Source organism: Microtus pennsylvanicus, chromosome 7 (genome assembly GCF_037038515.1).
Source record: "Microtus pennsylvanicus isolate mMicPen1 chromosome 7, mMicPen1.hap1, whole genome shotgun sequence".
NCBI classification, from domain to species: Eukaryota; Metazoa; Chordata; class Mammalia; order Rodentia; family Cricetidae; genus Microtus; species Microtus pennsylvanicus.
This window is the reverse complement of record NC_134585.1, coordinates 122,704,931-122,729,676: the sequence shown is the minus strand read 5'-3', so window position 1 is coordinate 122,729,676 and position 24,746 is coordinate 122,704,931. Positions and strand designations below refer to the sequence as shown.

General features: G+C 50.1%; 1 protein-coding gene across 2 annotated transcripts in view; it reads left to right on the top strand.

Annotated features, from left to right (window-relative positions):
• Kcnn3 (potassium calcium-activated channel subfamily N member 3) overlaps positions 1-24,746 on the top strand; it is a 150,263-nt gene that overhangs the window by 78,476 nt on the left and 47,041 nt on the right. For both annotated transcript variants that reach the window (XM_075978416.1, XM_075978417.1), the window contains exon 3: positions 12,091-12,509. In XM_075978416.1, the coding sequence (XP_075834531.1) occupies positions 12,091-12,509 (419 nt within the window). The remainder of the gene's footprint in view (positions 1-12,090; positions 12,510-24,746) is intronic.

Genomic DNA, 24,746 nt, shown 5'->3' with positions numbered 1-24,746 from the left:
GGACTTGAGGTTGCAAACTGAATCCAACTCTCATGATCCAGATGAAGAGCCTGAGGCCAGGGATGGAGAGAGACTTGCCGGTGGGAGAGTGCTCTGTCCCCAGGTCCTGCTCAGGGAGAGAAGGATTCTTGCTAAGAGAGAAACATGCTCTTTCTCAACTGTCATTGCTTGACCGTCATTCTCCAAGGACTGGGATGGGCAAAATGACACATGGACAAGGCTGCTCCTGTCTGTGACAATAGACTAATGGTTATGTCTGCCAGGGAACCTTAGTCTGGCTGGGGCAGAAGCCACTGTAGGACATTACATATGGCCTGTGCCACCAGCTGTGAGAAGTTTGTTTCAGATAGGGAGGATCTCTTCTTAGAAGGATGCAGAACAACTGGGCGGTGGTGGCGCACGCCTTTGATTCCAGTACTCGGGAGGTAGAGGCAGGTGGATCTCTGTGAGTTCCAGACCAGCCTGGTCTACAAGAGCTAGTTCTGGGACAGGCTCCAAAGCTACAGAGAAACCCTGTCTCGAAAAACAAAACAGAAGAAAAGAAAAAGAAAGAAAGGAAGGCAGGAAGGAAGGAAGGCAGGCAGGCAGGAAGGAAGGAAGGAAGGAAGGAAGGAAGGAAGGAAGGAAGGAAGAAGGATGCAGGACACAGAGCAGGAGAATATCACTCCCCATACCCTAGTCTTGCTGCCGTTACAATGAGAGCCTCTACAAGGCAGTTTTTTAAATTGCTTATTTGTTTGTTTACTTATTTATATATTACTTTCTACTCACTTAAATACTTATTGGTTTTCTGAGACAGGATTTCTTTGTGTGCCCTGGCTGTCCTTGAACTCACTTTATAGACTAGTCTGGCCTCAAACTCAGAGATCTACCTGCCTCTGCCTCCCAAGTTCTGGGATTAAAGGTGTGTGCTACTACTGCTTGGCAAAATTTTAATGATTTATTTTTATTTTATGTGCATTATTTGCCTGCATGTATGTCTTTGTGAGGATGTCAGATCCTCTGGAACTGGAGTTACAGGCAGGTGTGATATGCCACATGGGTGCTGAGAATTGAACCTAACTCCTCTAGAAGATCAGCCAGTGCTCTTAACCACTGAGCCGTCTTTTTTTGATAATTTTTGCTTTTTCGATATCAATTTCTTTTTCTTCCCTTTCTTCATCTAATTCCATGTAGCCCTTGCTTATTGGAAATTTTATGTTCACTGTTGCTGTAGACCTGGAGTTCATCTCATCCCTGACAGTCAGTCTTGTCCTCAGGGAAACCCAATTAGGGATCACAGTACTTTTTGATGTTGTCTCCATAGTAATGGTGTACATACCTAATATATGTTCTAGGGAGTTTAAGTCTATTTATCTACAAGATATACAAAATAACACATTTTAAGAAAATTTGGGGCTGGGCATTGGTGGTGCATGCCTTTAATCCCAGAACTTGGCAGACAGAGGCAGGTGGATCTCTGTGAGTTCAAGGTCAGCCTGATTTGCAGAGCGAGCTCCAAGACAGCTAGGGTTACACAGAGAAACCCTGACTTGAAAAACCAAAAAGAAAAAAAATGGATTTTTTTTAAAATTTAAGATGTTTGCCGGGCGGTGGTGGTGCATGCCTTTAATCCCAGCACTCGGGAGGCAGAGGCAGGCGGATCTCTGTGAGTTCGAGACCAGCCTGGTCTACAGAGCTAGTTCCAGGACAGGCTCCAAAGTTACAGAGAAACCCTGTCTCAAAAAAAAAATTAAGATGTTTTCTTCTGCATTAAAAATTGTTTATTTTTAATTTTATGTGCACTGGTGTTTTGTCTGCATGTATATCTGTGAGGGTGTTGTGTCCCCTGGAACTGGAGTTACAGGCAGTTGTGAGCTGCCATATGAGGGCTGGGAATTGAACCTGGATCCTCTGGAAGAGCAGCCAGTGCTCTTAACCACTGAGCCATCTCTTCAGCCCCTTCTTCTGCATTTTTTTTAGTGATGGAAAATTTCTTTGAAGTTTTTCTCGCACAGGGAACAGCGGAGAACACAAGCGGTTTTCCCCACATCCCATTTTCTCACTTGGATCTAGAACATTAGAGTTGAGTGAGCATAGTCAGGCTGGCTGAAGTTGTTCACACAGGGCCTCCTTGATGGCTGAGGACGTTTCGTGAGATGGTTCTGCTCAGATAGAGAACAGAAAGGCCTCAAGACTTTCAGACTAGGACGGAGGGAGCCGTGATCCAATGAGACAAACTCACTCCGAAACCAAGACAAAGCCTGCCCTTGCTTTCCTGCCCGGGCAGCCACTCTGCCCCCTGCAGCTGCCCTGCGGGAGGCGCCACACTGTCTGGTTGAACTGTCCTGTTCTGAGGTGACCAGATGGCCCTTCGGAGCTGGCTGTCATGAGCTAGTAATGGCACAGCTTCTCTGTGAGACAGTCCACGGAGGAAGAAAGCCCGCCTCAGTGAGCTGGAGACAGTCCGCAGGGGAAGAAAGCCCACCTCAGTGAGCTGGAGACAGTCTGAGGGGGAAGAAAGCCCACCTCAGTGAGCTGGAGACAGTCTGAGGGGGAAGAAAGCCCACCTCAGTGAGCTGGAGACAGTCTGAGGGGGAAGAAAGCCCACCTCAGTGAGCTGGAGACAGTCCTCAGGGGAAGAAAGCCCACCTCAGTGAGCTGGAGACAGTCTGAGGGGGAAGAAAGCCCACCTCAGTGAGCTGGAGACAGTCCGAGGAGGAAGAAAGCCCACCTCAGTGAGCTGGAGACAGTCCGCAGGGGAAGAAAGCCCACCTCAGTGAGCTGGAGACAGTCCAAGGGGGAAGAAAGCCCACCTCAGTGAGCTGGAGACAGTCCGAGGGGGAAGAAAGCCCACCTCAGTGAGCTGGAGACAGTCCGAGGGGGAAGAAAGCCCACCTCAGTGAGCTGGAGACAGTCTGAGGGGGAAGAAAGCCCACCTCAGTGAGCTAGAGACAGTCCACAGGGGAAGAAAGCCCACCTCAGTGAGCTGAAGGGGCCGAGGACTTCTCTGTGCTCAGGCCTGTGAAGAACAGGTACCATGGCCAAAACTCAAGGGTCTCTGGCACATGCTGAGATCTCTAAGATCCTTTGGTACCATCAGTGGCCACTGAGGGTTGGAACTGACCTCTTTGCCCTTGCCCGCTAATCTCCTAACTCCATGGGTCTGCTAAGGAGCTCTGCTCTTCCCACGCTCCATAAATTCTATTTTGCCTGTGTTATTTGATCTAATTTTCCAGTGAGCTTCCTCAAACACTTCCAGGAAACACTTCGAAAAATAACTAAACAGTTTTGACAATAACTTTTTAATACTTTGACTTATTTCTTGGTATCTGAAATGAAGCACGCAGAGGATGGTGGGTAATGGAGAGGCTCTTGATCATGACCTGCCCTTCCCTGCACTGGCCAGCCCTATAACTACGGGGGTGGGAGGGTGTGAATAGGTGTGTGGGTTCTTTCTAGAACATGTGGCAGGAGAACTGAAAAGCGAAGTGTCGGGCATGGAAGGCCATTCGCCTGGCTCTCCCAGCATCTACCCAAGTACATGTCAGTCTTGGTGGATGTTGTGGTATTGAGCTTCTGAGAGACAGTAGCCTAAGACAGCGCCTGTAACCGGGGCTGGCCCAGCCTCCGTGTGGGGGCTCTACAGAGCTGCTGCCATGTAGCTGGTCTAGGAAACCTCACTGTGGTGCCTGGCACAGCTGAGTGACAGGAGCCAACAAGGCCATATGTCTGCAGCAAGCCCCACAGAACCCACCTTTAAACCTCGGATGCACCACATCTTATAATGTCCTGTTGCCCAAAGAAAGGCACACTGTCAAGTTCACACTCTAGAATCTGAGACATAGACTATGCCTTTTGTGGGATGGAGAGATGATGCCACACCCACAGAAGCAAGTGGTTCTGTGGACATTTTCTGTAAGACATGTGGTACTTGTCTCCAAGTGGTGCTGAAGTCCCATCTTGCCCGAGAGGCTCTCCTGTGAGGGTCCTCATCTGCCTCTCTGATGCTAGAGCCACTTGAGACTGCAAACTGGTTTCTGGGGCACGCGTTTGACTCATGTTTCTGTCTTAACCCAGGTGATTCTAGCTGGTTGTTTCACTGAATTGAGTTGAGTTGAAGCAAACTGCTCCGGCTTTTCCCTAATCACTACACATGAGGAATCGCTCTGCTGTGTCCCTCCAGAAGCTCCTCTGCTCTCAGAGTTAGAGAAGTAGTAGAAGGACCTGGCCTGGAACAGCCTCTCTCCATCCGAGGAAGGCCATGGTGCTCATGTCCCCTCTGTAAGCTGGACCTCCCTTCTAGAGGAGCGTCTGCTTTTCAATGAGAGGCAGCAAGTTCAGCAATTTAGAGATGGGATTTCTTTTCCTGCAGGGAGCAGTGGGCAGGGGCAAGCACAGGCTGAGTCGGGCAACACCTCTCCCTTCTGGGGCTATCTGTGTCCCTGCCTCATGATTCATCCCATCAACATCACCCCAGGGCCTTTCCAAAACCCACCAGAGGCTGTAGGGCTGGCTCTTTGAGATCAAGTTCTCGGGGAGACCATTGGCCATTTCCCCTGATTCCTCTGATCCAGAACCACTCAAGATCCTGAGTCTAGGGCCAGCCAGAGGTTCAGCAGGGACAGGTGCTGCCACCAAGTTTGACGACCTGCATTCAGTGCCACATGGTGGAACGGGAGGACCAGTTCTAGCAATCCTCATGAGCTTGCCCATAAACAACAAATAATGTAATAAACATAATAATAGATATCATTTAAAAAATTAATAAGAGATGCTGGTTCCAGGTTAGCTCTAGAACTTTCTGACATCGGAGATCACCTGGGGAGTGTCTTAGTTAGGGTTTCTATTGCTGTGAAGAGACGCCATGACCATGGCAAATCTTATAAAGGAAAACATTTAATTGGGACTGGCTTGCAGTTCAGAGGTTTGGTCCATTGTTGTCATGGTGAGAAGCAGGGTAGCACACAGGCAGATGGTGCTGGAGAGGCAGCTGAGCGGTCTACATCTGGATCCAAGAAGAGACTGAGACTCATTTCCTCCAACAAGGCCTTACCTCCCGATAGTGCCACTCCCTGAGCCTATGGGGGTCACACCTCCCCCGATAGTGCCACCCCCTGAGCCTATGGGGGTCACACCTCCCCTGATAGGGCCCCCCCTGAGCTTATGGGGGTCACACCTCCCCTGATAGTGCCACCCCCTGAGCCTATGGGGGTCACACTTCCCCTGATAGGGCCACCCCCTGAGCCTATGGGGTCACACCTCCCCTGATAATGCCACCCTCTGAGCCTATGGGGGTCACACCTCCCCTGATAGGGCCCCCCCTGAGCTTATGGGGGTCACACCTCCCGACAGTGCCACTCCCTGAGCCTATGGGGTCACTTTCTTTCCAGCCACCACAGGCAGTTTGTCAGATTCCTCTGGGGATGGGGCAGCGTCCTCTACGGCATGAACTATATCATCAGGCCCTGGTTAGTCATGGGACTGGGAGTGAATTTCCTGCAGGAGTCTCCATTCTGGATTCTTCATAAAGCAGTCATCGCCTCCTACTCCTCATTAGCCAAACATCGACTTAATGCCACAATGTGCTGGCACCCTCCCTGGCACTGGAAGTAAGTGAACCAGCATGGGCCTTGCCCGGAGGAGCTCACAACACCAAGAACACATATATGCCGGGTAGGAGTGCCGGCAAGAAAGTGCCTCAGAATTCGGGATCCTCAGAGCAGGATGCATATGCTGGTTGGTTTCCCCCAATCTGACACAAGTTAGAGTCATCTGGGAAAAGGGAATTTCAGCTGAGTCACAAACGGGGGAGGGGCATGAGAAATGAGTGGCAAACATCTCTGCCCCCTCAGTCCCACCTCAGTGAGGCCGGGCTCACCACTTGAATCAGGCATCCAGCACCATCAGGACTCCCATGGGAAAGCCCCAAAATCGACAAAAATAAATGCAAACGGGCCCTGAGCCCTAGTGGCATGTACTGAAAAGGGGTACTCATGTAGATGAAGCCGAGTTCAGCCTGGTGGGAGAACATGCGAGAAGGGCGTTTTCCAACATGTGGCCATGGGCCTGTGGGAAAAACAGCCCCCCTCCTGATGGGACTTCCAAATGTTAAGTATCTTCTTAAGGACGAGCTTCTCCGCCAGCGCAGGTAATCCCAATCAGACCGAATCAGACCAAATTAAAGATGCCCGTGTTTAATGGAGCGCTCCTGGGTGGCCCTGGGAAAGCGTGGAGAGGGGAAGAGAGGGAAGGGGAGACCCCGTGAAACCCGCATACCACGTGTTTGTTCTCTGGGGGGGGGGCAGTTTAAATAGCCTGTGGGCGTGGTCCTGACCTTCCCTGGGGAGGGGTCACCATTTGGTGGGCTTTCTTGGAGGTGGAGTTTGGACTGAGGAACCCCTAGGGGAGGGAGCTTATGCCAGGAGCTGGGATGAAGCTCCCAGCCAAATATTCCACTGAGGTGATGCTTCCAACCAAACACTGGGTGGGTGGTCCTGACTTGTATAAGGATGAGTGAGCCATGGGAAGCAAGCCGGTGGGCAGCAGTCCTCCGTGGCTCCCTCGGATGACGAACTGTAACCTGTAGCCCAATAAGCCCTTTTCTCCCCAGGTTGTTTCTGGTCCTGGTGGTTTATCACGGTGACAGTGTCTTATTTAGGGCTTCTGTTGCTGTCAAGAGACAACATGGCATGTTAACTCATATAAAGGAAAACCTTTAATTGAGATGTCGACTTACCGTTTCAGAGGTTCCGTTCATTATAGTGGCGGGACATGGCGCTATGCAGGCAGACAGGGTGCTGGAGAAGTAGCTGAGAGTCCTACATCTTGCAGGCAACAGGAAGTGGTCAGTCTCAGTGGGTATGGGTTGAGCATATATATGAGACCTCAAAGCCCGCCTCCACAGTGACAAACTTCCTCCAGCAAGACCACACCTCCTAATAGTGCCACTTCCTTTGGGGGGCATTTTCTTTCAAACCGCCACAGACAGAAACCTGAAACAGTGCACACTGGGGACCGTCATGAAACTCTTCATCCTCAGAGGAGGAAGCAGCCCAAGAGAGGGACAATTAGCTGCCCAAAGTCACAGAAGTGGCAGCGTTAATAAACATCTACTACATGCTAAGATCGAGGTTAGGCATTGGCAAGAGTAGGGGTCAAGGGAGTTCCAGTTGTAATCACTGGGTCCCAGCCCTCGGTATACTTAAGTATCACCTGCGGAGAACAATCCCAGCACCCAGGAGGTTGAGGTGGAAATATAGTAAGTTCAAGGGTAGCCTGGCCTACATAACAGACCTGATATGAGAAACTAAAGTAAGAACAATCCCACTCCACCCCACAAAGACCTCAGCCCATAGAGCCTGTCTTGGTCTAAGGATGGACCTTGGCAGGGAAATGCCTATCTTTCCTTTGTCCTCCTCACCCCACCCCCTGCCTCTTCTGCTGTGCTCCTGTTGGGAAAGGCAAAGGGAATTTTACCAGGCCTCCAAGTGGCTCTGGTGTGCAGCCACAATGACAGCCCCTGGGCTAAGTGACAAGACAGACAGAATTGCAGCAAAGACCAAGGAATAGCTGAAACTTGTGATTGGCAGGGAATGAGCAGGAGGCTGAGACGCTGCAGGGTGCATCTGCAGGAAGTGAGGTCACACTGCAGAGCTGTGATTCCGGGGGCAGAAAGCACAAGGCATAGGCTGTCCTGGGTGGGAGAGCCATGATGTGCTGGGAGGTGCCGGGCTCTGCAGAGCCACCAAACCTTGCCATGGTGCCTGTCTAGCAGGTGCTCTCAGTCTGTAGCCTGAAATAGGTTCTTGTTCCTCTACTCCAAACAGCCTCCCCCAAATGCACAGTGCTTGAGAATGCCCCAGCAGCCAGCTCTGTGATCCACCTACTTAGAGAACAGTCAGCAGAGTGCGGAGGAACAGGTGAATTGTCCCATAACGGAGACAGTCAAACCGACTGAAAGAGTCTAATACCTGGTCGTGGGAAGCTTCCATCCAGCGCACCAGCCTCTGGCTTTGACCACCCAGTACTGCCATCTTCCTGGCATCGGGAAACTGAAGTACAATGGGACATCTGAGAGCCGGTGGGGCACCGCCCCGGTCCAGCTCTCTCCTGTTGAGCTGTGGAGATCATGGAGACCCCATCCTTCAGTTTAGATGATGCACCAGCTCAGTGCCCACCAAGCAATCAAAGGAATCTGTTACTCATTGCTTCAGTTCCTACTGCGTGAACCCAGTTACTATAGCAACCGAATGTGCTTCTTTATTAGTGGATGGAAGGCTTTAATTTTGTATTAAAAGAGTTTGGCCAGATAGTCATGTTGCCATGACTCGGCCTGTCGGACCACAGTTAGGATGCCTTGGAATGGCCACAGATCTGTCGTTCTAATTGATGGATCTAGGTCTGGGAAAACCCAGGCTGCACTGCATTGAGAGTGAGGGACAGGGAGGCTCCCCTGGTGCTGGGCTGGAATCTCTCCCTGTTCCCAGATGACTCTATGGGAGGCCTCTCAGCCAGGCGTGCTCATGGTGGCCTTGCTTGGCTGTTTTGCTCCACCCCCTCCCAACGGACAGTCACACACGCATTATGGCCCTGTATGGTCACAGTACAGGAAGGGAGAAGCTGAGGCCCCCCGCCGCAGCCACCTCTCTTGCCTCTCAGTGGCCTGTTAGCATGTCCGGAACTTGCTACTGTAGCTCATAAATGTCACAGGCAGACACTAAGAGCAAGAAACACCCCCTCTCCACCCCACTGTCTACAGCATGTGACTCACCTGTTTGCCTTCTATTTGTATCTGGGGTACCAGAGACTATCTGACTCGCAGCCTTATTCTTGGCGACCTCAGGCCCAGGCAGCTGAGTCTTCTCTTCCTCTTGGGATGAAACAACTCATGGGAAGGAGTGGAGAAGGGTGAAGGCCTAGGGGTGGGGCCCAGACCTTGTGGGAGGTAGAGGCAGTCTGTTGCAGGCGAGAGTGGGCAGGGAAGGGAGCTTAGTCCTTCTACCCTTTGGCCAGCCATCTTTTCTCCTTTGTGGATGCTGGATTTCGGTTAAACTCATCTTTCCCCAGTTCCTGCCACAGCTTCAGCCTCTTTTGCTCCCAGCCTGACTGTTTGCTGGCCTTTTAGAACTGGTCATCCAAGACAGGACTCGGGTCATTCTCTTTCAGGATGTACAGGTGGGGACGCCTGCACCCCCGAGGCTCTCTGCCCCAGAGTGCCCTGTGCACCAGAGTGCAGGACCTTCGCCCTAGCTCTTCATTAAAGGCCAGCAGAAGTCGTGCTGGAAGGGAACAGCTTCCCAGGCTTCTGAGCAGAGTACATGGGGGGTGTGGCAGCAGGTGGCATCTAGGGAGGTACAGGGGGTGTGATAGGCACCTCCAATGTCCTGGCTATAGCCTCAGCCGTAGGCAGGCCCCAGTTGCTCGGGACCTTCAAGGCTCCTCTGTTCAGAGATGGCTGAGCTTGCTGAAAGACAGAAGTACAACTGTCTGAGCAGTCATCAAACACAATGGGACCCCATAGTGGGGCTTCCTTGGGGACAAAGGCTGGGCCTTCCCCACATAATCTCAGTGGAGTGTGGGCAAGGTAGGTAGCAGGTATCTAAGGAATGCCTGCTGCAGTGGGTTCTCATGACCAGGCCCCAAGGTTTAAAGATTTGAAGAAGGCTGGAACTGGAAAGGAATGGAGACAGAGCCGAGCCCAGTCCTCACTTTATGGGAAGACCAAGATGCTACCCTTTGTAAGGCTAAAAGTAACAGTCATAGCTGATATTAACAATCACTAATAGTCACCGCTTTGCTCATGGTAGCTAATAGTGTGGTAGGGGTTAGGCAGGGTGTGTTGCACACTGGACATACTACTGTGCCTGACACATGCGATGTGCCCACTGCAGCCTCCTCTGACGTGCTTGCAGTGGATGTCACATTCCTGGACAAGAGAACGAAGGGGCATTGGGGTTCAGGAACTCACCCAAGGTTACCAAACTGCTTAGTCCTAGGCTCAGGAGCCAGGCAATGGATGCTCCATGCATTGCTCGAGTGCTCTGTGGTCGGCAGACACATGCTGCCTCTTCCAAGTTGGAATCAGAAACCCGGTCATTGGTGAGCTCAGTAATACAGGAAACACTCCCCTCCATCACACCACACTCGCTGAAGCTCAGAGATGTGGGGTTTCTGGTTTTGTTACCCCTTTAAACACAGAAACACTTTTAATCCCCCTTAGCACAAACTGACACATGGAGGCTGGATCCTTCACGCTGGAGGGAGCGTGGTGGTGTACAGCAGAAAGAGACCGACCCACGGCCTTAGTGCTCTGCTCTTGGATTTGCGGGAGTTTTGTCCCCACACCAGACATGAACCCCAGAGGGACGCTCAGCAGTTAACCCAGCTCTAACACTCCACTCAAAGCTAGCATTAGATGCCGCTGGCAGTAGATGGAAGCCACTCGTTCCCTGACTGCCCAGAACCGAAATAATCACACAGAAACTATATTAATTAAAACACTTAGGCTTCTTATTAACTAACTCTTACATCTTAAATTAACCCATTTCTATTATTTTATATTTTATCACGAGCTCATGGTTTACCAGTAAAGTTTTGGGGCATCTCTCTCCTTAGGCAGCTACATGGCGTCTCTCTGACTCCGCCTTCTTTTCTCCTCTATCTCTGCTTGAAATTCCCACCTTGCTCAATTCTGCGCTGCCATAGGCCCAAAGCAGATTCTTTATTAACCAATGGTAATAAAACATATTCACAGCATGCAGAGGGGAATCCCACATCAATTGACTACTGACCTGGTCCCTCAGCTCTGGCTCCACTCCTAAAGCCCGCATTGGGCTGTCTGACTGGCCAGCTGTGAGTCAGGTCCCCTGTGACCTGGGCCTTGGATTTGAGTCATCTGCTGGAGCCAGGGAGACATTTGCACAGTTCTTCAGGATGCTTCAGAGAATCCTGTTAGTAGCAAGCTGGAATGGACTCTCAGGGCAGGAGTGTGGGAAGGGCACAGAGCTCCTGGGGTTTCTGTGGGTGTGCCGCCCTGCAGGTACCTCCATATGCTCAGCTATCCAGAAGTCTCCAGACCTTGTCCTTGGGTTTGCAGAGGCTCACTATGTGGCACACTTGATGAAATGTTTTGCCACTAATGCCACCTGGGGAGGGTGAGACTGATAGCCATTTTCATCCTAGTTCCTACCCCGTGGATGACCAGCACTTCCCAAGCAGTCATGACCTGGGCATTCAGTCACAACATGGGCATTTAGGAGATTTTGATTGTGCTGGCGGTGTGACTCAGTGGCAAAAACTTGCCTGGCTTGTGTGAAGACCTGGTCTTAAACCCCAGCACTAAGTAATAGTAGCCAGGTATGAACACTTTTAATCCCAGCATTCAGGAGGCAGAAGCAAGTAGATCTCTGTGAGTTCAAGGCTAGCCTACTCCACATAACAAAACTCAGGATTGCCAGAGCTACATAGTAAAACCCTGTCTCAAAACAAAACAAAACAAAACATCCTCCTAGTCATTTTTGAAGCTCATTGTATGTGTGTGTGGTATGGGATGTGTATGTATGGTGTGTATGTGTGTGTGGTGTGTACATATGTGTGTGTGTGTGTGCATGGGTAGTGTGTGTGTGTTGCTGGGGATCAAATCCAGCATCCTGTGCATACTCTGCCAAACCCTGTCCTCTCCTGAGGTTTTAATAACTGCATGCCTCAGCCAAGGTGAAGACCAAATATATTCTTTTTGATTATAAATCTCAATATCTAGCTTGTCATGTTGGCTTATTCTTGTAATCCCAGCACTAGAACAGTTGAGGCAGGAAGATTTCCATGAGTTTAAGGCTAGCTGGCTACAGAGTGAGACCTTGTCTCCGACAGACAGCAGGCAGACAGACAGACAGGCATGACAATATCCTAGGAAGCAACTTGAAGAGAAGGAATACAAGGTGCAGAGAGTGAGCATTTTAGCCAGGACCTTCAGCTGACCACACAGGTCTCGACTCTTGACTGGGACTCTCACCACAGGTAGAAGTCAGGACAGTGGAACCCCATTAGCCTCTCCCGTGATGTTCCTGCTCACCTGTCCTGGCCACACTAACACACTCTCTGCTCCCCCAGCTCTTTGTGATCGACAATGGTGCAGATGACTGGCGGATAGCCATGACCTACGAGCGCATCCTCTACATCAGCCTGGAGATGCTGGTGTGTGCCATCCACCCCATTCCTGGAGAGTACAAGTTCTTCTGGACCGCACGCCTGGCCTTCTCCTACACCCCTTCTCGGGCAGAGGCGGATGTGGACATCATCCTGTCCATCCCCATGTTCTTGCGCCTGTACCTGATCGCCCGAGTCATGCTGCTGCACAGCAAGCTCTTCACCGACGCCTCCTCCCGAAGCATCGGGGCCCTCAACAAGATCAACTTCAACACCAGGTTCGTCATGAAGACGCTCATGACCATCTGCCCTGGCACGGTGCTGCTGGTGTTCAGCATCTCTCTGTGGATCATTGCCGCCTGGACCGTACGCGTCTGCGAAAGGTATTCCAGGGAGCCTCTAAACATGGTACGGGGAAGGGAGGCGGAGCAGGGAGGCCCTGGTCTGAGGTCTGATGAAGGAGGCGAGAATGTTCTCAGACCCCTCAAAGGAGAAAGAAAATGGGAATGAGAAGGTAGAGCTGGTTTAGAATGTTGACCATTGGAGCCCAGGTGAGCGGGAAGATACACAGAACTAACTTCTGTTCCTTCCTTAGAGCAGTGTGTCAAAGCCTTCTGGTTGCGTCTTAGCTCCTATTCTGTATTTATCAATTTAAAAGTTTCTGACTGCTCTCCCCTTGGAGATGAAGAGTGCTTGCTGATGTTTAAAATGCTCCTGTAAGTCCTGCCGTAATGAAGCCTGTTCATTTTGCTTCCGTATCGGCATCACTGGGGGACTTGTTAGAATCCAGAGCCTTCGCCCCAGAGTTATTGACTCAGCAATGATGTTCTAGAGCCTCTCACCGTGATTCATTTGGACTTTAGAGCTGGTGAACCATGTTGTGGTGAAATAGATTTGGCAAAGATTACAGGGAACTGGTGATTCAGGAAACCGATGATGGGAGCGAAGTGCGGCCTGAGACCGCGGGCTCTGTGGTGACCAGCCAGTTCTCAGAAGAGCCACCCTTGTGGCTCCCATTAGGACCCATAGGACCTCTACCTCCCTCCTCCACTCCTCAGCCCAGTTGGGGACACCTGCCTTTTTCAAGCTGACACCGTAGCTCATTCTAATCTTATTTCACATGGAGGGTCTAAATCGAGGCAAGGCCTCTGGAGTCTGCCCAAGAAGCTGAAGTTTCCTCATTTTAAAGTAAGAGTCACTTGAAATGAAATAGATAAAGCCATGCTCCAGGGGTAGAGAGCTTCTCTGTGTGGGAGGCCCAGAGAAAATCTGTGCGGCTTACACAGACCCCGGTAGCTGCCCTAATGCATCGGTGCTTACAGTTTGTCTGTCAGACCTTCTGTGTGCCCGGGTCCGAGCAGATATAAAACAAGACAGAGAAGCCAAGTGGAGAGTTGGCTAGAATAGATCTCACACAGGAGCCATTAACTAAGTTTCCCACTGGCTTTGGGGTGTTATCTGTGACTTTCAGATTCCAGACGGAAGCATTGTGCTGCCTGGAACACAGTCCTTAGATTGAGAGGGGCAGCCTCTGAGGACCAAACTGTGACTGTCAGTATTGGGGGCCTCTGAGAGAGCCCCAAACCACACCAGCTGACTATCTAGAGCCCTACCACAGCTCAGCAGCAGAGCTCTTCTCCTAGCAGGGATCCACACTAAACAGTTCCCTGGGAACTTTCTCTGGCAAATATGTTCCTACACCAGAGGAAGTGGAGCTCTGTCTGTTTCCAATCCCAAACTTCTCATGGGACTGTTTACTGTTTATTTGAGACAGGGTGGTCCAGGTTGGCCTTGAACTTGTGATCCCTCTGCGCTGTTTCCACATCCCCTCCTACTGCTTCCTCACACTGGGATGGCAGGTGCATGCCCACCATGCTGGCTGCCTTATGGGACTCTCTGCTGAGGAATAGCAGCTACTCCGCCTCCCTGGGCTTTAATAAAGAATGAAGGATAACGATACTGCTTTATAGGATTTATTGTTCGAGTCCAGCAAGGCGACCCTTGCAGTGGCAATCAGTTAATAACAGGCATTGTAGGATCCCCAAGTAACTCAGGAACTTTGTGGTTGCCTTTTTTTTTTTAATAACCAGAATAGACAGACTCCTACCAAATCCCACTGATACTTACCCTGTTTTCCTTTCTGATCATCAGAAACCAAGATTTCCAACAGCGGTAATTGAATTTGTATAGCCTTTTGGGACACTTGAGGTTTTCCATGTTTGTCCCTTGTCTGGCATGTATTTCAGATGAACAGTCAGCCTGAACATACAACCAGGTATCCCCAAATGAGCTGCATTGTTTATTGAAACTGTCACAAGTTAGCAACTTATTTATTTGTTTCTGGAGAATAACCACATTGTGGAAAACCTCGTTTTCAGAAGTCTTTGCATCATAGTTGATATTTAATACCTTCCAAAGCTTCCAGGTCCAGATTGGGTTAGTCTGGTTAGACAAGGTTAGCTTGCATCAAGATGGTTTAGCCCAGGTTAAGCAAGATTAGCCCTTGTTAAGCTAGGTTAGCCTGTGCTGCTACAGAATCCCCAGCTGCTTTCTAGGCAAACATGGCTCAAGAGACCCAGCTGCAGATCAGGAAGCAGAGCCAGCCAGACCCTCCCATAGCTTGGCCTTTAAGGACACAGGCTTCGGGATGGGTTGGTGCTGAGCTCAGTGCCCTGGCTCCTGCTTCTCACGCTGCTGCCTCTATAGCTCATGTTCCATGCTATCCCAGATTAACCTAACACAGACACGAGGAACCCTGACTGTCCTCACGCTGGAGTCGCTGGACTCAGCTGCTGGGAAGTAACTGGTTTGCAGTCACAGGGCTCCACAGTGCGCAGCCATAATGCAAGCCTGATTGCCACTCTAAACTTCACATTTATCTTGTCAACCCAAGCTGGATCCTACAGGGCCAGGAAATTGTGCCCCAGACTGTCCCAGCCATGTCCCCAGTCTAAAGGCCACTGTGGTGACATAAAAATGCCAGGCTTGCTGTTTGGTCTTCTCTGACGTCAGTGTCCTTCACCACTTTGCCATCCTGCTGCCAGGGTTGACTTCATGGTCAATGATGTCTTCATGTGTGTGCATACATGTGTACACATGCATGTATGATGTCTGTGCAACTGTGGACGTGCATGTGTGTGTGCAATGGGTATTAGCGTGCACCTGCTCCACCCTATGCTGATTGGGGCACTCGTTGCCTTCACCTGGGATTGTGGCACCTCTCTGGAGAGCTGCCTGATTCGGGGTCACACCCCTTTTCAGAGGTGGCAGGAACCCACCGACTGACAGGGAGTTTGGAGAGCCCTTTGCCTCCTGGAGCCTAACTCTCTAGGGCCATCTAGAGGTTTCTGTTACCATTGCGCCACAGCTAGTCTGTGCCATGCTTCCTGTGTTGATCCAGAGAGCAGCCCCACCCCCAAATTTCTGTCCCCAAATCTCATGGTCTTTGGCTCTTGCCCAGAATCTGACTTGTAGGGCCATGAAAGTATACACAGACCAAGTAATCAGGCAAAACTCCTTGCAATGGTCGGCTAGTCCTTTTCAGAGCTGTAGGTAATCCTGTGCTTCCCAAGGTCGAATCCTAAGCATGACTGGCCGAGACACTGAGACGGGCTGCACTGCGGGGCTGGAGAGTTGGACCAGGGTAGGAGAGGAATATGGCAAAGATGACCTTGTTCTCTCTCAGCTTGATCTGATGGAGACTCTGTCACCAAGTGACTTGCCATGGGCATTAAGCGCCATGATGGGTTCTAGAACCTTCTCTGGCTCTGCAGCCCAGGCCAGGCTTCGCATAGGGTCCAGGTGGCCTCCCTCAGCTGTACTCGATCCTAGCTGTATGCACACGCTTTTGAAGTTGCTTTGGAAATCCCTCTTCAGCAAGATGCATTTTTGAAATCCTGTCTCCTATCTGGGCTTGGTTTTTATGGGACAATAAATGTTTCTACATCTCCTGCCAAGGACAGACAGGAGTTAATAATGGCACAGAGGAGCCCTGTGTTGGGAGAGCAACACCTGGTTGCCAGGAGGGCAGTGGCAACATCAGCTTGTTTTCCCGGGACCCCAGAGATGCATGACATCACTGCCTTTGAGCCCTGACAGCGGCAGCACTCAGCATTCTCCAGGATTCTCTTGGCTGCATGCCCACCTCCCACAGGCCTCCCAGGGCCACCCCAGGAACCTCCTCATTAAACACTGTCAAATGCCAAGCAGCAGTAGAAAGGGAACAGTGGAGGCCCCAGGTCCCAGTGCATCAGGCTGGGGAAGTCAGCTTTCCCTGTACACCCTGAGCCGTGCTCTGGCTGTCCACATGTGTGTTTGTCTCCATGGAAGAAGCAGAAAAGCCTCCACGGTACTGACAAACATGGGCTGCATCTTGCTTTGCAAGTAAACCTTCCCATCTTCTTGAATGCTTGGACCCTTTTGGATTCTCCGGCCTGTTAGCAGGTGTTTGATCTTGACTGTGTAAATTTTATTTCTTTCTTACAGAGATTCTAATGAAGAGTTTGTTTCTAGAGATCTGGCCTGCAGAGTCAGAGGGAACCAGGCCGTTCTGGGGTTGGGGTTACAGCTCAGGGAAAACACTTGTCTGGCATGCACGAGGCCTTAAGTTGATCCTCAGAAGTATAGAGGAGGAGAAGGAGGAGGGGCCAAACTATACTCCTGCTCTCTGCTAGTATCTGGGGAAGCTCTGAGGCAGGAGCAGGAGAGAACAGGGGGGCCATGGCAGTGACTTTGACGTGAAGAAAGCGTGTCTACAGGATGACGCATTGCAAATGTAGTCGAAAACATAATCTAAACCTTTAGGTTCCCACAAGTAGGATTTAAAAACAAAGATTTATCTTTATGCTTGGGTGTTTTGCCTGCACGTGTGTCTGTGCAGTGCCCATAGATGCCAGGAGAGAGCATCAAGATCCACTGGAACTGGAGTCCCAGACAGTTGGAGCTGCCTTGTGGGTGCTGGGAGTCAAACCTGGTCCTCTGGAAGAGCAGCCAGTGTTCTGTAACCACTGAGAGAAACCCTTCTGGCTCCCACAAGTAGGACTTTAAAACCATGCAATAAGGAAAACAGTAGCATCAGCCATGAGTCTCCCACACACCCTAAGTTGGTACCTCACCTGTCTGACGCCTCATGTTTGTGTGGCATCCCGGTTCCACACAGGATGAAGCTAAGGCATGAGGAAGTTAAGCAACATGTACTTTCCATACATCAGGTCCCACTAAGCTAAGACAGAAGAAACAAGGACTTGGGACTGGAAAGTGTAAGGACAGAAAACACAAAACCAGATGACAGAAAACCAAATTTATAATAATCCAAAATTCATAATGATCAACAATAGTTGCATTTGCCTCCTCAATTAAAAGACAGTGTCCCTTACTTTGATGAGATTTCAAAGTAATAGTTATTTTCATGCTATTTTAAGAAGAAGAAGCTAAAGCAAAGGACCCAGAAAAAAAGTAAGAGCCAGGAGTTATTATGTAAATGCGAAGCAGAGGGCAATGGGGCCAGACTGACTTCACCGCATAAACTGCTATGTGGTTCAAAGGAACCGCTTAACATTTTAGATGAAAAGGGGCTGGAGAGATGGCTCATCAATCAAGAGCACTGGCTGCTCTTCCAGAGGACCAGAGTTCGATTCCCAGTACTCCAGTTCCTCTCTGCAGGCGCCAGACCCACAAGTGCACAGACATGATGTAAGTGAAACACTCATACACACGGAACAAAAGAAACTGGCACTGATGAAAATGTCCTAGCACAGAGTGCACTTTCGTCCTGGAAAGACGAGCGTGGGAATCTGGGGCTGGAGAGATGGCTTGGTGGTGAAGCTGAGGATCAGCTATGGGTCGGCAGAACCCACAAAAGAGCCCAGTGAGTGTGGCAGTCACCTGTGATCTCATCGCTCAGGAAATAGAGATAGAATCTCCCCAGCAAGCTGGCCAGCCAGACAAGCCAAAATGGCAAGTCCAGGTTTACTGAGACATCCTGCCTCAATATATAAGGTGGACATGGACTGAGGAAGACGTTCAACATTAACTTTGGGCCTCCATATAGAAACATGTACTCCACCCACACACACATGCACCCCACCCCGGCATGCACCCCACCCACACACACATGCACCCCTACACACACATGCACCCCTACACACACATGCACCCCACCCCGGCATGCACCCCTACACACACACATGCACCCCTACACACACAATGCACCCCTACACACACATGCACCCCTACACACACATGCACCCCTACACACACATGCACCCCTACACACACATGCACCCCTACACACACATGCACCCCTACACACACATGCACCCCTACACACACATGCACCCCTACACACACATGCACCCCTACACACATGCACCCCTACACACACATGCACCCCTACACACACATGCACCCCTACACACACATGCACCCCTACACACACATGCACCCCCCACACAATGCACCCCTACACACATGCAACCCCACACACATGCACCCCTACACACACATGCACCCCTACACACACATGCACCCCTACACACATGCACCCCTACACACACATGCACCCCCCACACAATGCACCCCTACACACATGCAACCCCACACACATGCACCGCTACACACACATGCACCCATACACACATGCAACCCCACACACATGCACCCCTACACACACATGCACCCCTACACACACATGCACCCCACACATATACACCACACACAATGCACCCACACACACATGCACTCCCACACACATGCACCCCCCACATGCACCACACACACATGCACCCACACACACATGCACCCCCCACATGCACACACACATGCACCACACACACATGCACCCACACCCACACACATGCACCCCCCACATGCACCCCCACATGTACCCACACACACATGCACCCCCACACATATACACCACACACACATGCACTCCCACACACATGCACCCCCCACATGCACCACACACACATGCACCCACACACACACATGTACCACACACACATGCACCCCCCCACATGCACACACACATGCACACACACACAATGCACCCACACCCCCACATGCACACTCATATGTATACATGCTATGCACATACACAAAATAAGAAAGGAATCCTGAAGTACTAAAGGTTTTGATGGAGAACCATGTACTCAGATGAAAGTACTCTTTATCGTCTTCATTGCTAAAATGTGAAGGAGATTGGAGAGATGGCTCTGTGGTTAAGAGCTCTGGCTGCTCTTCCAGAATACCAGGTTCAAATCTCAGCACCCACATGGCAGCTGACAATCATCTGTAACTCCAGTTCCAGGGGATCTGAACCCCTCTCTGGCCTTCGTGGGGATAAGCATATATATGGTACAGTGACATACACACAGGCAAAACACCCAAACATTTAAATAAAAATAAATACATTTTTTTAAAAAAGTGAAGAATGAAACCAGGTATTGTGGCACTCTATGTACATGCTTCAGGAGGCTGAGGCAGGAGGATTACTTTTAGTGTTTTACCAGCATGGGTTGCATGTTGAGTACCAGGGCTGTATACCAAGATCCTGCCTCAAAAAGCCAAGAAAAAGAGATAAGGAAGGAAAAGAGATAATACTAATGAGAAGAATGAAATAAGTTTGGAAGTGGTGGTGCTCACCTCTAATCCCAGCACTTGCGAGGCAGAGGCAGGAGGATGTCTGTGAGTTTGAAGCCAGTCTAGTCTACAGAGCGAGTTCCAGGACAGCCAGGGCTGTTACACAGAGAAACACTATCTTGAAAAACAAAAATAAAAAGCCTTATATAGAAAGCAGATTAAGTTTATAATGAAGAAACAGGAACTAATAAATTTTAAAAACAGGATTTACAAATCTGAAAGTTATCAAATTTAATCAATTTTTGTTGAATCGGAAAACAAAATTAGAAAGTTTAGGGAAAAACAGTGAGTGATTCACAGAACATTTTAATAATAAGTGAAAACAGCTTAACTCTTACAAGAGAAGCCCAGAAAGGGAACTTTCTCCGTGGATATTAAAATGTACTATAAAACAAAGAATAATTAACTCCCTTGGGCATTACTCATTACTAAAGAACCAGTAATGGCAGATCAATGAGACGTAATGGAAAACCCTGAAATACATCCTAGTGTGCAAACCCAGTCATGGAGAAAGAAAACCAATTAGGAGGCAATAGATTATTCTATAAATGTTCATGGGGAAATTGGAAGCTTGGATGAAATATCAAATTGGCACACCATCTCTCACCAGCCGCCAAAATAAATTCCAGGTAGATTAAAGAGTCAGATAGAGAAGAAATGGGAACAGGAGCAGGAAATCAAAGTGAATATTTCATCAATCCCGGGGTGAAGAGAAATGTTAGACAGAACATCTCAGAAGAGAGGAGCCGAAAGCGAAGGAGGCATATTTGACTCCACCGTAAATACAATTTAAGATTTCTCTCCTTTAAAAAAATATATAAACTCAGCCTGGAGAGATGACTTAGTGGGTAAAAGCACTGGCTGCTCTTCCAGAGGACCTGAGTTCAATTTCCAGCAACCACATGTTGGCTCACAGCCATTTGCAACTTCAGTTCCCAGGAATCTGGCGCCCCCTTTTGGCCTCTATAGGTGCTAGGCATGTGAGTGGCACATAGACATACATGCAGGCAAAATGCACCCCCACAGTATGAGGATCGTTTGCTGTACATAACGCTCTTGTATATTGTAAAGATTTGCTACTCGGTATTGGTTTAATAAAACACAGATTGACGACAAGCCAGGCAGGAAGTATGGGGGATGGGCAACCAGACGAGAACTTCCCTTGAAGAGGGCCATCGACCTTCCTTCTTGAAGGTTCACCTTCCTACCTAGCAGTCAATGGCCTTAGAAAAAGGCAGGATAACAAGGGCCTTGTGAGTCATCTCCCTGGAGCCTCCCTTGGAATGGCTGGGTCCTGGGCTTGTGGCTCCAAGGTGTGGGTGGGTGGGTCACGGGGGTGCTGCCTGGCACCGTCCTTGGTGGGAAGGCGTGGGAACGCTGCAAGTGAGGGTGCATTTGGAGATCACAGAAAGAGGGGACATGCTCTTGCGAGGAGGGTGGGAAAGGCGGGTGGTTCCTTGACTCCTCCGTGGCCACAGCTGAGCTCTGAAGCATGAAGGAGAACGCTGTTCCTGCACCTGCCTGGCCGCAGGGGCGGCTGCACCGAATCTCCCCTGAGCCTGGAGCAGAGTGGCCCTTCCAGGGCGCTGCCATGCCCAGGTTCAGTGGGCTACAGCCGGGGTGACTTCAGCCCTGGACCACCGGTCCCAGGACCCCGACTCAAGCATCAGTAGAGTTCCGTTCTCAAATGTCTGTCTGGATCTCCCCATCCTCACTTTTCCACAGCTGAGTTTCTCTTTGTTATTTCTGATTCGCAGTTTTTTCTGTTTTTCCCTTTCTCTACACGGTATGTTTCTCATCCTCGACACTTAAAATTGTTTATTTGTTGTTATTTTCTTTATATTTTTATTTATGTTAATACACATTAATTATAAATTGCATTGCAATTAAGGATAGCATCTCTTAGAAGAGTCTAGAAATGGGAATCAGGAAGGTCTCCTAACAAGGACAACGTTGAGCTCTGTACAGGCTAGCACCTGAGGAGTTAGCCTTGTAGGAGCGTCTCCTCCCCCAGCAGTGTGCCAGGAAGCAGTGCTTTTCCCAACACACCATCCCAGCTATGCCAGCGTGAGGTCCTACAGCTGGGTTTCCCTCCACTCTCTTTAGCAATGGCATTTTGCTCCTCAGGCTGTCTGCTTTGGGGACACCAGAGGAGAAGGGTTGTAAGCCCCCGCCCCCGCTATGAATGGTCCCCTCTCACTTTGCCAAGAGTGTCTCCAGCCCCAGTCAAGAAGTGGCTTTTCTCTTGTAGTGGATGCTGAAGGACGTTCTGGTGTGCGGAGAACAGAAGGCTCTGCTCACATTTCCCAAGGTGGGGAGTCCTTGGATAGGGAGGAAGACAGGGGAGGGATGAGCTTCCGTGATCAGAAATCCATGTCCATCCCTCAGCTGCTGTTAGTCCAGACACGAAACCTGCCTTCTCCCAACCTTCACAATTTAACCCTTGGTGGCTTTGGTGCTTGAGACTCCGCTGTGCCCTGCGTCTCCTGGGACTGGGGAAATGGAGTCTTTCCACTTGTGTTCAGAACCACGCCTAGGTGTGCAAAGATGGGCTACTGGGCCACCGCTATCTCCATGGCCAGCATCATCAATCACCCCATGCCTGCCCCACCCAGCCTTCCACAAAGGGTTTCGAGCTCTGTGGTTCTTGTCTGTATTTCCCTTCAAATCACCTTTCTCCGTGCCTGCCAGCACCCACCCCTGTTGTTTTCCCGTCTGTAGAAGCTTCTGGTTCTGCTACACCCCACCCCCTTTCAAAAGCCTTCAATGTTCCCGACAGAAGATTAATTCATATTCCTTAATTTAGAGTCTGCAGCTTCCACTGCCCAGGCCCAGTAACCCACTATAAACTAGCTGAGTTCTCGTGGTGGCTGCAGTGCCCCTCACATCTCTCCATGGAAGCTTTATCGCTTATAGTGAAACGCATCACACTGGAGTGAGACAGCCTGGGCCCAAGCTGCCATGGTGACACTGGCCTGTGTGCTGTACCCACGCGGTCTGGGAAGCAAAGGCATGGAGACTGTGCATTTTCTGTCAACCTGGACTATATAATAAGACCCTGTCTTTAAAGACAAAAGAAAAAGGAAAGGGACCCTGAGATGGCTCAGTGGAAAAGGGGGTTGCTGCCAAGCCTGATACCTGTGTGGTAGAAGAGAAAGAACTAGAAACCAACTCCAGTGAGTTGTCCTCAAATCCTTCAAATGTGCCATGTCATGTATACACATGCACACACACATACACATATACACATATATAGCACATACAACACATACATGTACACACATGCATACACACATGCACATATACACACGGAGAAGGCAGGAAGGGGAGGAAATAGAAGAAAGAGAAGAGAAACAACAGGAACAGAGAAAGACAATGAGAAGAGGAAAGGAGGAGGGTTGGAGGAGAGAAGAAAGCTGGCGCCCATTGCCTCGCAGGGCGTGACCCTCACTCAGTTCAGTGACTGTGGCCGGCTCTTGTTCAGCCCTGGCCTTTCCCTCACTGACCCCATGTTTCTGGTCTGCAGACTGGAATAGAGCAAGCCCTGTGTACTCCAGGGTGATTCAAGAAATGGAAGACCCCCAAACAGCACGAGCTTTTCTGCTTCTTTTGTCCCACGGAGTGTGCGGGCAAGATGGGAACAGGAGAGTCCCAGCTGTGGATAAGGATGTGGGGGTTCTGGGAGTGGACCTGAGACCTGGGGCCTTCGGTACTGCTGCAGGGCTGGCTGGGTGTGAACAGGTTGAGCTGGGGAAGGAGGGAGCTGCAGAGACAGCATACCGTGAGGAATGGATTGGGCTCGTCTTGCAGTGGGAGCCAACTGCCTAGTTTACAGTTTCTTGAGGGCATGCTGTCTGGTGTCTCAAAAAAATCGTGATTGGTGTGATTTACAAAAAACAGCAACAGTGACTTACAGAGGAGACCCACTTCCCATAAGGGAGCACAGATGGAAATGCCCACTGTTCTCTGGGGAGGGGCATTGGATAGGCTTTTTCTGAGAAAATACAAACCAGAACGAGCCCCATTGACACCTGTATTGTCAAACTTTTAGAGTTAAATAATCGCGTGGCTGACTGGTTAGTACTTTTAATTACTATTTTATCAAACTTAACAGACACAGTTCGCCTGGGCTGTTTTAATGTGTTTTGCTCCCGTTTATAATTTAAATTATGGATCTTATGTAGGGAGTAGACTTATTTGAGGCTGTCCATTATTTCAGAAGTTAGACTGTAGTCTCCTGTGACTATTAACCATCACTATCGGACCAAGTTGTCAAAGGACGCTACAGGGAGGGTGCTGGGACCCAGCCAGACCTGGAAGTCTGAGGAGGAGAAAAAGCCATTGCTTGCCGGGGCTGGCTGCAGGCACTGCTGTGACATTGGCTTGTCACAGTGGTCACTGTGGGTCACCTCCACTTCTCGGGTGGAAGCTCTGAGGCCTGATTTGGGGACCCTCCCATCATGGCTGAAGCTGCTGTGCAGTTGCCTCTGATGGCAATTGGCAAGTTATCTCACAAGGTCTGCCAGGACACTGCCCTCGCAGGAGCTGGAGATGGCTCTGTATGGACAGTGCATGCTTCCCCTACCCCCTGGTCCTGTTTTCTTTGTTATTTCCTGCGCTCTGTGAAGGGAGAGGCAGGTCACCCTCCTTCTTCAGAAATGTGGAGGCTTCGGGGGTGCATAAGGCAGGTTCTGACCTGGACCAGGTCCCCTGTGTGTTGCTCTGGTCCAGAACCACACAGCCCGGAGTACCTAGACCAACATGGATGATGGCTGGACCATCTCTGCTTTGGAATATAATTCTGATTCTTTGAAAGCCAGAGGAGAATCAGGCCGTTGCTTAAAGTGTGTTTTAAAAAAGTCACTTGTCAGTCATTACCATCGTCTTCCTAAATGAGACTTTATTCCCAGCCAGAGCAGACAGGACAGGAACCAGACAAAGGAGGCTTCCCGAGGAGCTACCACCCAGCTCGCTTCTGG